Source organism: Plectrocnemia conspersa, unplaced genomic scaffold (genome assembly GCF_051122295.1).
Source record: "Plectrocnemia conspersa isolate PC_06_02 unplaced genomic scaffold, ASM5112229v1 ptg000010l, whole genome shotgun sequence".
NCBI classification, from domain to species: domain Eukaryota; kingdom Metazoa; phylum Arthropoda; class Insecta; order Trichoptera; family Polycentropodidae; genus Plectrocnemia; species Plectrocnemia conspersa.
In genome coordinates, this window is record NW_028277174.1 from 19198718 (window position 1) to 19218153 (window position 19436).

Here is a 19436-nt window from a genome sequence, read left to right on the forward strand (position 1 = left end):
GAAATTTAAAGATTCAAATGTTACACTGTACAAAATACATTACGAAGCTTCTTATCGATCGAACCTATTTGTAATTAGTTATTCCATTAAAATGAAGCAACACTAAGCGAAAGCGTCAACCGTATTCGTAAAAATGCCTAAGTACATTTATACATTTCTATTTCATAAAGCGCGTTTGAATGATCCGATTTCCGTCGCGACCGGAAGTCGCATCACCGCAATTAAAATGCATCGCAGACGAACGCCTCACAGATCCAGATCGAAAATGACGCAATGGCAGCTACTTGGGCGAAATTTACATATCCTTTTTTGTTTACAAAATGGCGAATCGAAAAAGCGAAACTCAGTTGCGACGGCTGCGGTTATAGAGGCCCACGCCAACCGGCACTCAATGAAAGTGTGCAGTTGTATCATTATCGTGATAAATATTTATTTTATAAAATACATACATCGGTGGAAAGCGAAGCGCAGAGGCGAAAAAGTAAAAACGTGTTTAAAACTTGAATGAGAAACATTTCGCGATATCAATTTGACTGGTATAAAAAAGGTTAACTATACAATACTACACCGACTTTCTAGGACCATCAGACCTTTCATCCTAATCTGTTAATCAAATACAATAAGACATTCTCAACATACATTGTTCTAGTCAGTATCACACTTTACAGTGCGCTAAAAACATAATCTCTTCATTCATCAAAATCACAAATCTAAATTAAATGACATTTCGACACAATCAATTTCGCAATCAGAACGATTTGATTCATAAAAATCGACAGCCCGTGATGAGTACTGACCTCCACAAACGTAGCGCTGCTATTTCTCTTAAGAATTGCTTTCTGTTTTATTATTTATTTTTAACAAATAGTTTAATTATACATTTGTAAAGTGGTTAACACAAAAAAGTTCGTTGCCATCCTGCATAGGGCCGGATAAGTACATCGGAGGTTCCGGATGTGAACTTTTCGAACCCCAAAAGTTCCCTCGCTAGTGGGACATAAAAAAGCACTATCTTTGAAAATTTGAACAAAAAATATCTAAAAGTATACGAATAATCAAGAATAATCCAGAAACAAATTGACTACAGAATTGCAGATTATTTTAAATCTAAAATTGTTGTGGTTTCTAATTTAATTTTAAAAATGGACTTTGATATGAAATATGGGTTAAGTAAATAAAAAAAAAATTAACCACTGGTCAGATTTTGATGTAAATGGTGGTAAAAAAATATGACATCACCGGTTAAATAGTTCGAAATAATTCTATACGCATACAGTAGCGTACAAAAAAATATTTGTATCACTTATTTATATATAATCTATAATATATAGTTTTTGAGTGATTACCTAACCAACTGACAAGTCAACTACCGGCGTGAAAATACTTAAAGTTGTCATTATTGCATATTCGACAATTAGGTTATCGACAAGGTATGTTTTCATCGATAAAAAAAGAATTCTCATTTTCTTTTCTTGATTTTCTAATTAATTTGATAAATAAAAAAATATATGTAACACATAGTAAGTAATTATACTAATACGATATTGTGGATATTTTTATACATGTAAAATATATTCGCTGTTTTTATTATTGCAATAATTATTTGCCTCTAAGCATGTAAATATGATATTATTCATAGTAATTAAAATATAAAAGAACTCGAAGAATGATAAAATATTTATCATTTATAAAAACATATTAGTACGTACATACATACATTATCACATATTATTCTAAAGTGTAATAGGCCATCCTTGTAATAATCTGATTATTAATGTAGTTATGAAATTACCGAATCAAAGATAATGCCGATTAGAGTAGTTGTGAAAATCCTAAGTAATGTTATGCCATTCAAATAATTCCGACCTCTATTAAAAACTTATTTTCAAACATCTGGCACGGACCCACCCTTTCTTGTGCAGCGATATATAAAAATTACAACCGTTGTAAACCAAATAAAATATTAGTACAAATTTATGTTTTAATTAAAAATAGCTCTATGAAAATTCTCGAGAAGTAAGAATTTTTGAAAAATAACCCATTAGTTTCAACCAAAACTCTAAAATGAGTATTTAAAATTGAGTTGCCATAAATCGGGTTAAGGGTAAACTGAGCTGGAGTGACTACAAATGTGCTTACGTGATAGGCGTAAACCTGCTCTGGATGTTACCAGTGAGTATTTGCGAAACATTTGGTAAAGATATACATGTGGACAACCCTTAGGTGTGGCCTAGGGAAAGGGGTGAACGCAGTCGTTTACCAATTAAAAAACCGTTATTAACCAAAAAACTGGTATGAAATGAATCAATCGAAATAAAAGTTGGACTATTTTAGATTGGGTAATAGTGAGGCTCTTTGTTGAGAGTAAAATAAATCAATAATGATCAGATAGGATGCACTACGTTTGTCGTCAAGGTGACAAAATATATGGCAGAATATGTATCCATACAACTGTGCGAAATCGAAAGGACCGATGGTGCTTCTTATATTCCGGAATGGAAGGTATCCACTTTATCGACGGAACAGTGAAGGCGGTCTATCATAAAACTTTCCATGAATTTTTTCATCCCTTTCATGGAAAATTTAGTGGTAGCAACATGTGGCCTCAAATTTATATCAGACGAAAATAATTAGTAATTTACCAATCTGAGCAAATGCAGTCAAGATGAAATAAAAAAATATTGCTTTATTAAAATAATTCAGAATATAATGAAAAATGAGGGAAAAAATCTTGGACTGAGTTTTCTACAATGAATTAGACCACGAACTCGTTGGAACGTTCATTAATTCCATGTTTTTCTGTGTTTTAATAGTTTTGAAGGCTAAAAGCGTGTCATGTTGTAACATAATGGTATGAAAATGCTGAGGTTTGTGATGCGAAATGCGGGACATACATTTTAAATTATCTTAGAGAGATAATAGCTAGGGTTCTCAATCGAATATTAGATTATTCACCCGATTTTCAACTATATGAATATTCGAATAATTTATGAAATATCCGTTTATACTATTTCGAATGAAATTTGAAAAATCTTAGAATGAAACAATTTGTATACAGTTTTTTCTCTCTATATACCCGAGTGACTAGCGCCGCTCAAAAATGTATGGTCCTTTATTTTGTTTCGAAATGCAAGACAATGAGACACTTCTACTTAACAAAAAAATGCTTCTGCCCCTTCGAAAAACATTTGTGAATAGAATGTTTATTGGTGGTATCTACTATGACCGAAATTCGCAGAATTAGTTCGTTGAACAAAACAAAATGTTAAAAAAGCCAAACCTTTATAATTGTTTAATGCTTATCTCAAAAACAGGTGTGCGTCACAAATTTTTGTGAGGTTCGTGTTACTTTTTTGTATTTATTGCCTCTAGGCTCAAAGGTTTTATTTCAATCAATTCAATAATTCGATCGCGGTTAATTTATTTCTAGTTATTTAATTTATAAGCAAATGTGAAAAAACAAAGGCCGATACAGATCCGATCTTTATGTACATATATCACATTCATTCCAAACATGATTAACTATTGTATATACAATAAATTCTATAAACTTATGTATTTAAAATGTTCCATCAATTTTGCTGAACTAATTCAATTGCAGCTGATCTTAATTCTGGTGATTTGAAAAATATAAAATGACGTTCCTGATCAAAAAGTATGTAATAATAAATTAAGCATTAATCTTTCATTATGTATATTTTATAAAATTCAAAAGGTTTAATGATTATGAAAGTAAATAAAAATTAATTAAAATAATTATTATATAATTAAATAACATAATTGATCATTTTTCATTAAATAAATTAACATCGATAGAACAGAAATAAATTTTAAAAAACTTTTTTTAATATTCGAATAGTTGAAAACTATAAATAATTGAGAGCCCTAGAGATGGCTCATTCTATAGATCCCGATCCCATAACTCCTTAAAATAAGTTGAATTTGAAAATCTGGCATCCAAATCCTTTTTTATTAAACATGTGATCAAAATAACAGGTTATCAAATTGTTTTAAAATGTAACGGATATCCTGTATTGACTATTGTGCACCCTATGTGCACAATACAATCATAAACGTTATCTAGATAAACACTCCGTGCATCCCGATATCATACCACACAAAGAACTTCCTTGAACGTCTGTATATCAAATCGGTTACATAAATACAAATATATTTAGTATAAATACGCTTTTAATACCGACCATGCTTAAATAGACACGTCCCGTTATGGCGATCTTGAGACTGGGTCACAATCGTCATGTCTTACCCAACTTTAATTCATTGCTCAACTCAATAATTAAAGATTCCAGACCTTACTGGGAGTCGAGCTACCAACAGCAGCGACAATTATGCGGGTCGATAAAATCAGATTTTCACACGATTATGCATTTTTACAAATACGCATGCGAACTCGTATCAAAACGCATTGTTATATTTTTTAAATTAATTTGTTATCATATCATTAAAAAAATGAGTTATTATGTTATTTTTTCATGTAAATATATACATATAAGCGCGCGTGTTTTTTTTTTGCTTTTACACGCGAGCGTGCGACCTCGAACCGCAATGTGTTAATTGTCGTTATGAATGAAACGGACGCGCCGTAAAATCGAATTCGACCAATGCACCACACATACACACAAACACAACTATGATGATTGTTAATACACATATAACCAACGACGTTTCAGCGGCGCTGACGAATAGTACCGATATTTTTTTCGAGTACAGTGTTGCCATATATCGCCATGATGTGACACATACCTAGATACATACCGCCGTTGGTTTTGCAAATATTTGAAATGTACACGAATCTTAATTTTTCAGTTGACACAAAACTTAACAATTTAAGATACATACATATGTAAGTATTACATATATATATAATTCGTGAGCATATTGTAATTAAAAACGATTCACATTCTACAGTGCGATGGAGCTGTGTTGAGAGCCGATGCTTATAAATTGAGGGTCGTGGGTTCGAACCCCATATGAAACAACAATTTTATCATTTTTTTACCGTATCTAGAAAATCGGAGTTAATGAGTACAACATACAACAAGATTTTTGTCACATATAATACATCATTAGTGTTTTCCGAAAAGATTTTAAGGAAAGTCAATTTTGCTTATGAAAATATTCTGCTCTATACAATTATCTCCGCGGTTATTTTTTTTAAATACTTCAAATCAAACATATTGGGTTCCACACGTATAGCGCGACGATGTACAAACATATGGGTCAATAGCTCACTCTCACTTTTGACCTACGTTTGGAACCTCTTTCACTGTCCATGCAGTGTATTGAATTGCCTTTTTGGAGTGCACGCGTGTCGCTCAAGATTTGCTCGTTTACTTTATAATTTAAATACGATACGATCGTTTTATTATAAATTTCGTTCTATATCTCGATTTACGTGATTTGATTTCCTAGGTTGTATCTAGCGCATATTTTTTTTTATTAAATAGACGTCCTATCGAAAAACTAATTATAACACTGGGCTCCCTATATTTCTACAATAACAAAAATGATAATTTCCTATTTAATATAGTAAACTAAATATAACCAATTTAATGTATTGTACTTATCACGTTCATAATTATTATAAAATATAATATAGTTCCACTTTAATTAACTGTATCATAATATTTCATTGGAATACTTCATCACGAGACCTTCGACATTAATGAAAAACTTGAGTTATCTCATCTTTGTGACTGAAAAAAGTGCACAATTTTCGTATTTTTATTACTGATTAAAATCCTGGTCGATATCTTAAAATTGTGTTTTCTTTTTATTTCCTATTCTCGTTTGTGAATATTGAAGTGATTAATTAATTTATTATACAGAAGAGCAATATAGCAAATTTAAAACCACAAAAAGCTCAACAACCAGAGGGTTACTACAACTTAACCTCCCCATCTTTAAGGGGCGGTAAATTCAAACCGCAGAATTATTATATAATAATTTCAATTATTTGTTAAATATTAATATCATATTAAAAAATATTATATTAACTTTTACTTCGAGCCCCGTTCCGGTCCACGATCCCATTTTCGAGGTTAAAACAATTTGTGGTTATATTATTCTAGGATTGTTTAGCAAGTTCTCAATTAAAATAAAGAAGAGCTTTTGCATCTAGCCTAGATTGAAGGTTTTCAAAAAGTGGCAAATTAGATCTGTTACACAGCACACAGATAGAGGTCGTAGTGAGGTATTTAAATGTGTGGAATCGAAAGAAAAAATGTGCCATTCTTATGTGCGTACTTCTTCGTGGGGAAATCGAAGAGATATCTCCCATTGTTACGAACGACGGCCGCTGCTGGTTCACATCCAACGGCGAAACAATGAAGGGGTCGTGTGAAAAAAATAACAGAAACGGAAATTAAGACGAAAAATATGCGAAATATAATAGGAAAACATAAAACTACGCATCGAAAATTTTCGAAATTGTTACAATTTTATTTCAATCGTAGAAATAATAAATTGCCCACGAATTTCGCGCCGCTTTCTATATATTATTCTAAAAACGCTAAAAGAGAACAATCAAAATTAAATGGTCAAATAAAATGAAAGTTAAACACCGAGCGAATTGTCACAAATGCGAACAAAGGTTACGCGATCATCTGATGGTTTTATAATTTCCGTTGAAGTAAATTAGATGTGTACCGAAATATGCATGTATCTATTTTAAACTTGGTTGATTGTACCATAAAACATGCATTGTTTAAAAAAATGTTTATAACCAAAAGATTAGTTATTTTGAAGTCGATAGACTTATTTTTATTTGCCACAAGTATATTTGAATATTGCATTTGTAATAGTAATTTGAACTTTTTCATTGCAATATTCAGCGAGCATTGTGTGTTCAAAGTTTTAAATACATTTTATTCGAGCGAATGAACTTCATCATCGTTCATTATATATCGCTTAATTCTTGGAAGACATAGGAAGTGAATACGCCAATCTAGTGTACATTATCATGCGGAAGTTCGAAAGATTTAATGTCTTAAAACCATTCTTTGACGTCGAACGAAATCTTCATTTTCTTATAAACAAACGATTATTAATGTAGTGAGTGGACATTGGATAAAATACCCATTACTCGCTCTTAGAAAGGCAATAAATACTATTTTTAAATATTTATATTTAATATACATTCAGCTCGCTCTTGAATCGAAGCAGAACTGAGTTTGGCTCGAATTATTTGTTTTGACTGTACATTCGAATTGATGGCGTAACATTTAAAACGTTCATAATTACTAATTAGTGCAAATAATCAATTATTTGACATGTTATTTAATTAAAAACTAATTATTTTAATTATTCATTTTCATAGTTTATAATTTTATAAAATATGATCAGTGAGGGCGTCAAAAATAAAATGCTTAATTTATTATTACATGCTTTTTGATCAGAAATGTCATTTCAGCTTTTTTAAATCACCAGAATTAATATCCACAAAATTGATGGAACATTTAAATACATCATTTTATCGAATTCATTGTATATACAATAGCTAATAATGTTTGGAACGAATTTTATATACAAAAATATCAAATCCGTATACTTTAAGGTGGAATAATTGAACTGATTGAAATAAAATGTTTTCGTCTTGAAACAACAAATACAAAAACGTATCACGAACTTCACAAAAATTTGCGACGCACGTCCATTTTTAAACTAAGCGTTAAACGATAATAAAGAGACCTTTGCAACATTTTGTTTCGTTAAACGAACGAATTCTGCGAATTTCGGTCATTGTAGACACGCCACAAATGTTTTTCGAATACATAAACGCACGTTTTTGTTAAGAAGTGTCTCATTGTCTCGCATTTCGAAACAGAATAAAGGTGCATAAAGGACCATGAATTTTTGAGCAGCACTAGTCACTCGGTTATATTGAGAAAAACAACCTGTGTTTGTTCAACTTGAAACAAACTGTTGCATTCTAAGATCTTTTTCAAATTTCATTTGAGATAGTAAAATGTTATTTAATTAAGAAATAATATAAACGAACATTCGACCAAGTATTCGAATACTCATATAATTGAAAATCAGGCGAATAATTCGAATAATCGAATATTCGATTGAGAACCTTATGTATAACGTAACACTAAAATCTTGCAAATAAATTATAATTATAAATGTGAATTTAAGATTTAATTATTTAAAAATAAATATTTTTGGCATATTTGATATTTCAATGTGGTGTAAGTAAACAATTCTCAGAAAATATTTGTTTTTCATTGTAGTTAAATTTCAATAAAAAAATGACTACTGCAAAAAACAGTATCGATTCAATAATGAAATAAAAACAGTAACTACAGCCTACTTGCCAACATAAGACAAAAATTAACAGCAAAACTAACATTTTATTTTATTAAATCATGATTTTTAATATATACTTATACATAATAATTTAACGGACTATATGGGAATGAAGTTTTGAAGCAAATGTATTAAAATATCATCGACGCTACATATTATAATGATTTCGAATAATTAAAAACTAAGTAGACAATATTTTTACATAATAATTTAACTGAATACACGGGAATGAAGTTTTAGAGTAAACGTATAAAAATAGCATTGACCTTATAAAATATGATTTGGAATAATTAAACTATGTAGACAATATAACAACAGTTATTGTCAGTATACTTAGAGGTCAAAGCTTGTTGCTGTCCTTTCAGAGGAAGCTTTCAAGAGGCACCAGTCAGCCACCTACTCAAAAAGCAATTCATTTCATAAACGTCAATGAGTCCACCCGGCTAATCATAAACCACTTAAAACTGCATTATTGCAAGAACAAAAGACACGTTTAACCCATATTCATAAAAGAGGTACTACAATAATTCTAAAAACTAGATTTAGCTCAAAATTTATCAGTAATCGTGCCTCAATGATAGTATGGAATAGATTGTTTAGTTATTTCCTGTTTCGATACAAAAACTGTCATTAGTTAAGTCATACATTACAATGTGCAATGAATTATTTCTAAAAATAGGATTTGTAATTAATCTTTATTGATAAAAGAGTGATAGATAATGTTTATAATAATTTTATAATACATACTTGAGAGTTTTTTCTACGGTAGATGTCCTGAAGATTTCCTCTTGGTCGAGGGATAAAACGCAATAAGTGTCACGGTGAGTCACACCAGGGCCGCGTGCCGGAAGATTCTTCGCCTCTCCTATACAAAATAAAACGTATTTTATGTATACATGAATCCAATATTATTATTCTTATTAATAGCGATGATGTTATATGTCATATACTCTAACAGACAGTTCCTTGAACCCGTAAGACAAATGGGTGACCGAGACACGGTGGCTTATCAACGGAAACATAGTCTTCGACGGAGAAAATAGTGATAATCCGACTTGTTTTCATTTCAAAATCCAAGTGATGCTGTTTTAGCAATTGTTTTTTTTATCATATATTAATATAAACATTATCTTATCGTCCTCATTATTGATATTTATACATCTGCTCTTACACAATAGTTTAGTGCAGCTCTATCCAACCGGCGGCCCCCGAAACATTTTTGCGGCCAGCCACCTGTACATTTTACAGCGAAATTTTCATCAGACATTGGGGAGCAAAACTTTGTCAGAATTAATATTTGACGCAACATGTGTGAAAGAAAATAGAAAATTGTGTTCGGAATTACCCATCATATATTAAAATACGAAAATATTTTTTATAATACTAAATATTAAAAATACTAATAAAAATTATTTCTAGTTATGTGTTATTTTTAACAATAACTTTTGAATTGACATTAACTGATTTTTCATTTACCATTCTCTTTGACCCCTGAAATGTTTGCTAAAGAAAATGGCCCGCGGCCTAAAAGTTGGAGAGAGCGCTGTATTAGTGCAATCTATTGTTTCATCGGAGATTCTTTAAATTGTAAGAGTTCATACACACGAGTCTAAATGATAAGGAATAAGAATTGTGCGTAATTCCTCAATGTAACGGAATATACTTATAAGTTAATTGAATCTTTGGCGTTACAGTTATGTGTAAAAATACTAATATCGAAGAAACAGAACAATAAGATGTGTTATTATCAAAGGAGGAACAATGATGAGAAAAAATGCAAGAGATATTGCAAAAAAATGCGTATAACCGGGACACTGTGAGAATACCTTTCCGACTGTTATGTATAACAATAAAAAGTTCACATACGCAAAGTTGAGAAACGAAGCGTGTCGAAAATTATCATGTATATGTACATATTGGCCGCCTTATAATGCATGTCTTGTTCGATAAAATAAATCATAACACCTTTGTCAACATCAATAAAGAGTCCATTCATACATAATTTTCATTTTTATGAATGTACGAAACATCTGCTGATAAGAGACGAAGTGCAAGATGATAAAATCCAACAATCTGATCATACGCAAATACGGGGAAAATCTGAATTGACTCGTTGCGAATATGTACAAGACCTCCACGGGTCAATATTGAAAATACATATCCGGCCGCAATGATAACAATTTACAATCAGTAACATTAATAAATATGCTCAAGTTAAATAATAAAAATTTAATAAAATTGTAAATCAATTCTTGACAAGATAAAAGTTTTTATCAATGAGTTGTATTCTCATATCAGTATTTTTTGCAGTAAGATAAAATAGATTTATAATCAAGCATTAATGAAACACTCCCAAATAATATTTTTACTCTTACTATTTTATTCATTGACATGTAAATAAGAATCAGATCAAAGACAAATATTTCACTACTATGGATAGTGTACCTTTCAATGAGTTATTATTATACATTTTTAGTTAATATAACTCAAATCGAAAGAACAAGCAGTGATTTAAAAAATCTATAACAGACTAATGGGAAAAGATATTTTGATGTCTTCCGATTCAAGAGATATATTTTATACAATATTCTATAAAGGGCAATACTTTCAAATGTAAACAGTATCTAAGTGGATGATTCATTCCCAAAAATATCCCAGTTTTGGTTGGTCATACAGCTACTTGACTGATTCAAAGCTAGAGCATACTTTTGTAAAAATGTAAATCCAACTCATCATTTGTGGAAGCCTAATGAATTAATCTGAATGTAAATTGTAAAGAACAAGTACATAAACAAATTGGATTATGTGTATCACATGCTAACAGTGATTTTTATTATAAACAAAATTACTTCAAAGCTAAAATAGGGATTCCATTGTGTAATTTAGCATAAGCTTAGCCTGATACAAATTAGAAATACAGAAATACACGAAGAAATCACGCAATCGCTAAATGACAAGGCTAATTCAAATCAAATAAAACTAAAGGCTCGTATGATGATCGTAAATTGTAAATGTCTCTTGAAAAAAAACAGACTAGATTTAAATTGCTTTTGTTTTGGCACTTTTAAGCACTACCAAGTGCAGTGATCTGAGAAGTATTGAAATTATTATCCTAAAATATATTTGTGTAAAACTACCAAGATACAATATCAACATTTGGTATTTAATTGACAATATTTTTACCTAAGGTTTTACAGATTTTTCAATGAAACTTTGGTATAACTCGGCTGGTTTTCCAAAAATCTGGATGTCTGATAACCCTGAAGTAAACCTCAACAGCAATTTTTAACAAGCAAAATTTTAATGAGTACGAAAAATATGAACCTGAACATTTTTATGTATTTCTAAGGCCTCAAAAAGAGGATATATCTAAGGAAAATAGGGCTTATGGTATTTTATATAAGATAAGTTTCGATTCAATGACTTAAATACTGCTGTAAGACTCGAAAAATTTTAGTCATTTTTTGAGAAAAAATGTTCTTATATTTTTTTTTCTTTCAAATATTTTGAGGTTAAAAATAATCATTTGAGGTTCATTTAGTGATTATACAACTTTATTCAAGTTTTGTTGAAATGTTCAATGAAATACTGCCAAGTTTAATAAACAAAATTGGCGTAATTCTTCATAAGTATCTGTAAGAAAAATTGAGGAGTTTGCTAATCCTGCTTTTTTGAATCATCATTCTTTCAGATTTTAGATTTAACATTCTTTAAGAGATAAACAATTCCAAAATATGAATATAGAAAATATATTTTGGACTAGATTACGGATGTTTTGTTTCTAAATAAATCAGTTTTGGAACATTTTTGAACTTTTGAAGAAATAGTCCATACAATTCCTTAAAACATTTTGAAAAATATAAAACATGCGACGATACTTATTCTGTAACTATTAAAAAGTCACATTAGTGTCATATGTGACCGTGTTGTTTAAAATTGTAAATTTTCTTCATTCTCAGATTAGAAAAACATTTTACATTATGAATATAAATTAAACGCTATATGGGTAGTATTGGGTCTTTTTAAATAAATTTAAGGTATTATAAAACAATATTATGGAATGCATATACATAACTGAAATGGGTTTACAACAGGATAATAATGACTCGAAGCATATTTTTATCTTCCACCTAAAAGTATCAAGTTGAAATTTAAAAAATCATGAGACGAATAGAAACAAATTCCTGTAGGGCTCTCAGCCTACAAAATATTAATGGTACATTTAAATTTTTTTATAATAATGATATTCATCGTATACAGGTGGTTACCACTACTAATTTCTTTGATTTAATTTACTGGCATGGTTATATTTACTTTTATGTATATTAACTAGAAAATAAATAAAAAGTGGAAATAATCTAATAATTTTAACCTTATAATGTAACTATAAACCACCACAAAAAATTGTTTGGAATGAATAGTCTCAATCGTTGAATTAGGGATGGAATCATTTCAAACGCCAGTTTAAATAAAGCCAAAGAAGATTTTTCAAATAAGAATTTCTTAAATATAGTGTTCAAAGAACAAACCTATGCTCTCAAAAATTGTGTTCAACTGAACAGTACAAAAATATAAATTCAAAAGCAGATCAATAAAAAGCCGGTAGATGAAATGTTTTTTGACTTGTCCTAAGTTCTTATGTTTAAAACATACACGTAGTTTTACAATATATTCTCTAAATAATAGTATGATATACTATGTATGGGCATGAAATTAACGTGAAAAATATCAAGATTTTAGTCAATTCAGTAACATAATCATCTAACAGTGCAGAAAAAAGATGAAAGAAACAAACTTTTATGGAGGATAAAAAAATCACGTTTTACTCCTCCACACAAAAGCAAACTTTTTAGCTATAGAATCCTTATTGCACAGACAATGATATAGTTCATAAATATTTACAATATTATAATTTTTTAGAAGTGTAAATTTTATTTTTGTGAACTGAAAAGAAATTACGTTCTTAAAATGTGTCACTAGTTGAGGTCAAGTTAATACGTCGTTATTTGCATTATTTTGAGACCTATTTTTCACCAGGAGAAACAATGTCAAGGCCAAAAGTCGAAGAAGCACATTTAATACGTATAAGCTCTTTTTATTCGACCGAAGTGTAAAATATTGAACGTACCAAACACGATTTAAAAAATTCACAAGGGGCGATAGGGACTTAACTCTCTATTTGCCACTTTACATAGTACATACAACCCAAAAACAGGAAAATATTCTAAAATGAACGATTATGCTCTAAATTGAAGTAAGATATATCCTCGTACAGTATTAAGAAATTAGTAGAACTTGACTGTTTACGGTTGATTCTGAAAAAAAATAGTCAGCCACTGAGCAACAGATAACCGTTTGTTCATGATTTGATACTGGATATGAAACCATGAAGGATTTTTAATGATGATAAGAAGTAGGTCCTGTACAATGAAGAAAAACATGTCTTTCTGCAAGTCAAGTACTTGTTTTGACCCCTAGACCAATAATGAGCCTATAAAAGGTTCTTTGCGTTTTTGTATATAACCAAAGACGTATTCCGCAACATGAAAATCAAAATCCAGTTTTACAACTTTCGTTATATTTCCTTGATATTGCACCTTTGGATTATAGAAAGGACAAAAAAGATTTTAGTCAAAAATATTGCACATAAAAAAGTAATTTCTTTTCGGTTTACTTAATACTATGTTGATATATGGATAAACATTTTGACTGGGGAAGATTTGGTAATAACGACAACGCTCCTAGAAGCAAATAGCAAAAAAAATGTTTGTTTTGAAATATTTTTCCATATAAATGACACTAGATCGATGAATAAAAAATCACAAATGTCACTAGAAACGTCAGTCGCTTCGACATAGAAAACACGCGCGTAAATTTGCACAATACACGTCACATTTTTCACTTGTTTATTTTGTCAAATTGGAAAACAGTCACCGTGCGTCGCGTTCGTAAAACCGCGCCGTAAAAGCGGCACCGGTCATGGTCGACGTCGGCGCTCGCGATGGCCAACGTAATGTGTATATGACATAAGTGTAGTATGAATGAATTTCAACAATCGGACGATGAATGGCGCAGGCGGAGCGGGGGCGGGGACGGGGTCGGGGCCGGAGGGGGCGCTGGAAAGTGCCATCGGGCGCCTCCGCCCCCGCCGGCCGACTCGCAGCGGGCCCCTTCCGGATTCGGAGCGCTCCGCCGCGAGCGAGGGCGTAGGCGCCAAGGACAGAGGGCTAGTGTCGGAGGCTCTGGGCCTTCAAACTAGGGCTGCGTACCGATTTTAATCTTGAGCCTCTCCTCGAGCCGCACGTCGCGCGCGTCCACGGCCATGTTGGGCCCATTACTGTGCCGCCACTTCCTGACGAACGCACACATTCGCGCGCCGAGCAACCTCAAACTGTGCAGGGTCCGCACCCACCGGTGATATTTTTTCATCTTGATTATTGCATCAAATATTTTATAAAACTTGGTTTTAATAACACATCGGTACTTTCCTGTTTATTTATTCTAAAAAATATTTATTCATTTGCTTATACATTTTATTTATTTAAATACTGCCTCGTACCGAAACAGTTTTCTTGTTTTCTTGTGACCAACCCTTTAAATTATAAAACGTATTTATGTAGCAAAACAACGTTTTGCTACATACATAAGTTTTAAAATTTAAAAGCATGTTATGTGCGTACGAGCGGCAGCTTGTGAGCGTTGGTCAGAACAGTGATATTTTTTTTAGAATAAGCTTAAACTCCGATAACAGGAAAGTACCATATCATGTGTAATTTTAACTCTTACCACTCCGATTTATTATTTAATAAATAATCAACTTAATATTTTGACTAACTATTGCATAGGTATTTCAGGTTTCCGTGTTAAAAAAATCTTTATCTAGTTACACAAATTAGGTCAATCCATTGCTTGACTAATACGCTGAGAATCCGAGGATGTTTAAGAAACATAGTATGGTTTGGATAACCAGGTAAATTTTCATGAGTAGATCCATGAATACATCAAAGAAAAATAATTGCTACTTAAATGCCTTCTTGTAATGGACAATAGCTCATCCTCCAGGCTTGTAAGGTTAGTTCAGAAGTTTGATTTTATCACTGTGAAGTTTCTACTCAACTGTAACAAGCATTTAATTACAAAATTAGTGTTTTAACGATCAACAGTCATTATTTTTCCTATATTGAGTCAAATTAAATATTTTATTAAAAATCATTTCAATGCTTCGTGGTTTGTCCGCTTTTTAATGTTTCACTGTGACTTAAAACTATAAAAAGTATCTTTACCGATCATTCATACTAAAAAATATATTCAAACCAAATTTAGTCAATAGGAGAACGCAAAACAGCTATATAAAACTGTGTGTGCGCCGTCGCAAATTTGTTGCTTTTGACGTGGTTTTCTAAAAAGTGATAATTGTTTCTTGCGCTTTTCTATTGGTCAAAATTCGGTTTTTATGTACCTCTTAAAAATTGTGTAAAATCGTACCAGAACGCGTTCTGGTCGTGAGAAAAAGTACCGAAACGACGTTTCACTACACCACTAGAAGTAACACTTAAAGAATTCAAGAATAAACTTTTCAATATTCTTTAATGTTTATGTCTCATTAGCAAATCCTGACGGAAAGTTCTCTCCGAACTATGAGATTAGCATATTACTAAATTAAGACCATAATTTTTTAATTAGTTAAAACCATCAATTTTTCTTGTTATGCATAGGATGACAGATATAAACTACTGTTCTAAAGGGACATTTCCTGGGGACTCGGAACGGACTAATTAATTTTACATTGATTCTTATAATACCAGCTCGGAATACAACCGGTCTTAAAAACCCATTATGTTCGTAAGTTCCTGCGGTTTCACTATACTTACACACCTAGATTTGTCTGAATAAATAAGATAGCAAACAAACGGTATAATTATTCCCCATCTCTATAAATATTTTGTAATCATCTTGAATGCTGTCATATAATTGAAAAACTCTAATTATGCACATTTATACCATGTATACTATATTTAAAAATATTAATATTTGTTAATTAGCACCGGCGTCCCGCACAAAAAACTGTTACTTACGCTGCGTTTCCTGTGACTAACATGGTCTCACTGCTGTGCGCATGCACCTGTTAATTAATCAGCGTTTGTGCCTTTGTATATTAATTGTATAAAATGGAAATGAATATGAAAATATTATATATTTTTATGTGCACGTGGAAAAAAATACACGTAAGCAATTAAATATTTATTTAGTTGCTGGTGTGCAAATACTTTATAAGGGAAAACATACAGCGAACTCTAATTTAAATACAATATTTTCTCAAAAAAAAGCCGGTTTCGAATATAAGCCGGGCTTTAACTATAAACAGTGCTAACAACAACAGTTATTACTCTAGTATGATGTTTTGCATGATCATTGAGCAATATCGCTTCAAGTCTATTTACCAATGTAAAATGTTTCTTTTGGTTTTTGTAAAATGTTTCTTTTGTAAAATGTTTCTAGTTTAAATTTATTTATAACATAATTCAGCTGTAATAAGCTCGCCTGGCTTAACCATTTGGCTGATAAACAAAAATATATCGTTGTTTATGGAGACATCGATAAATACTGAAACTGATCAATTAAAATAATTTTTTATGTACACACATATTTCATTTATTTCTGTGTAAATGGACTGATGAATATGTGATTAAGTAAAATCCAACTACTGTATTTTATAATCTAATTAGCATTTTTAATTATGCACTGTATAATGTCATGATAAGAGTTAAATAATTTTTGATTGAAATTATAAACGTTTTATATTATATACACTTATGAAATTTATTTATTGTAATATAAAATATATGGTATGACATTCTACAAAATATATTAAATAGTGTTGCTCAAATGGCTACGTTAGTTTACTGTGATTCTTGTTATCCAATTACATACAACATTTTGACATATTTGCGGTTCAACTCCAGCAATATCAATATGTACTTTCGATAATAATCCACAGTAATATTTCTAATAAGAACACATCTTAGATTTTACATAATCCTACAGAAAGAAATCTAGACCAATGCGCTTGATCTTGTGACAAGTGGCACCCATACAGTTAAACCGTGTATTTACTAGGTCCTAGTTGTCCAATCAGAGCCACAGAAAAGTATTTATCATTTTGGGACATCGTAAACACACTCCGCATGCTAAAAATTATATATAAAATCGCTGCTTTCAAGGAATGAATTTGACAAATTAACATCTGTATGACACTTGCATCGTCTTGCAATGATTAGTTAGTACGTGTGGGTGTCACATGCAATTTGGCTATGATCACACTACAGAAATGATGATGATTAACTGGGATGTTTTCACCACATTTTCCAGATAATTTATCCCATTCTCGACTAGCTTATATTTGAGTGGTAGGGTAAAGTTTCTGATAAATGGTAAAATGTTGTACTAATAACGGAATTTATGTAGTTGATTAAATCTATAAATTAAGCAAGCATTATTACATATGGGGTCGTTGCGCGTGACTGATAAAGGAGCGTAGCGATACAGAAGAGTCGATTCATTCATGTGTCGGCGGACGGTCGCGCGCCTTGCTTTGAGAGTCGGCGGCAGCGCGCGCGTATTGGTGACCCTATGCGTGTGAGCGAAGGAAATGGATGTTATTATTGTAAGTCTTAACCCTTTGTTCGCGAGCGTCCGAAACGAAAGCGGAGGCTGCAGAGAAGCGCCTCTGCCCTCTCCGCGTCAATAAGAACAAATCCATGCGCCCGCGCATGTGGGCCGACGTCTTTTGATCGCTTTTTATATAACGCTCCGACCGTAGACGCCCACTCTGCGACGTATAGAGCTACGTAGGAAAAATCGCTGTTGTTCGATCCGCTTATCGATCGCCGACGCCGCTTCCGGTCTCGAAAAAAAACAAACATCCGGCCGTTCGGTCGGCGCGGATCGATGCGCATTTGCATTGTTTTCGTTCGATCGGAAGCTCAATGAATTTCCATTTGATTCATGTCTAGACGTAAATAATTCAGGCTGATTAAAGCACGCACGCATACAGAGGCGGGTGCACTCATCGCGCGCGAACGCGATCGAAAGTGATGCGTTGAATTATGAATGAAACGGAAAATGTTAATTGGCCGAAAGCGCTCTTTCGTTGCGCGCGCATCCCAGCGCCACCTGTTGAAGTATGTTTACTAGAAAATCGGTACTGGTTTATTTGAAGTCGGCCGCGTAATTTTTTTAAGCATAGCAACATTAGCACCGACGCCATCTCGATTTCGGAAAGATATTTCCAAGTCAGTGCTGTAGTAATATATTGGCATCGGGACAAATGGCAAAGGTGCGAAAACGTTATATATTGATTCATAAATAATATATTTTCAAAGGCTATGAATTTTTATTTTATATAAATAAAATCACAAGAGAATTAATTGTACCGAACATCATAAAAAATCAATTATACGATATGCTTTTAAGCTTTTCAACAGGCGTGTGGAACCTACGGCTCGTGAGCTCACTTGGCCTGCCGCAGATAGCACTCAAAATTCAATAATCTAGCAATTTCTAATATTTTTTTATGGTAAAAAATTAAATTATTGAATGATGTATTTTTTCAATATCCTTGACTATAAACACTTTCGCCAGTAGAAAGTTACGGGTTACACTCAGCTAGCCGCCGTTGATGTATCATGAGATTTTTATATTTCATGGAGATAAAGGGAAACCCTGTTAGTGAATTCAATGATAATAAGTGGCTGTGTGATCTAGCATTCATGGTTGAAATTACCAAGTATCTTTCGGAGCTGACTGTGATGCTGCAGGGCCCCAATAAGCTTCTCAGCTCTCTGCTTTCAAACGTGAAATCATTTGACTGAAACCTTTTAAGACACTTGAATATGCGAGTTAAGGTTTGCGAAATTAATCGAGGCATTTAATGAAAGATTCAAGAGGGTGAAAAGCAAGAAAATGGAATTGAACATCTTTGCCACACCGTTCAATATGGAACCAATGATAATCTACAGTTTGAAATTATTTAGCTGCAAAAATACGATGTGCTGAAAGTTAGTTACAACAACCTCCCACTGCTCGGGCTCTATAAAAGTTACATA

At 32.0% G+C, this 19436-nt stretch overlaps 1 protein-coding gene across 1 annotated transcript in view; it reads right to left on the reverse strand.

Moving 5' to 3' along the window:
• The window catches only part of RasGAP1 (Ras GTPase activating protein 1), a 34958-nt gene extending 20286 nt beyond the window's left edge, over nt 1-14672 (reverse strand). The window contains exons 1-2 of the mRNA XM_088193996.1: nt 14601-14672; nt 9079-9196 (exon numbers count right to left, since the gene is read on the reverse strand). Of these exons, the coding sequence (XP_088050122.1) occupies nt 9079-9196; nt 14601-14655 (173 nt within the window). The 5' untranslated portion in view covers nt 14656-14672. The remainder of the gene's footprint in view (nt 1-9078; nt 9197-14600) is intronic.
• Nucleotides 14673-19436: the final 4764 nt, after the last annotated feature.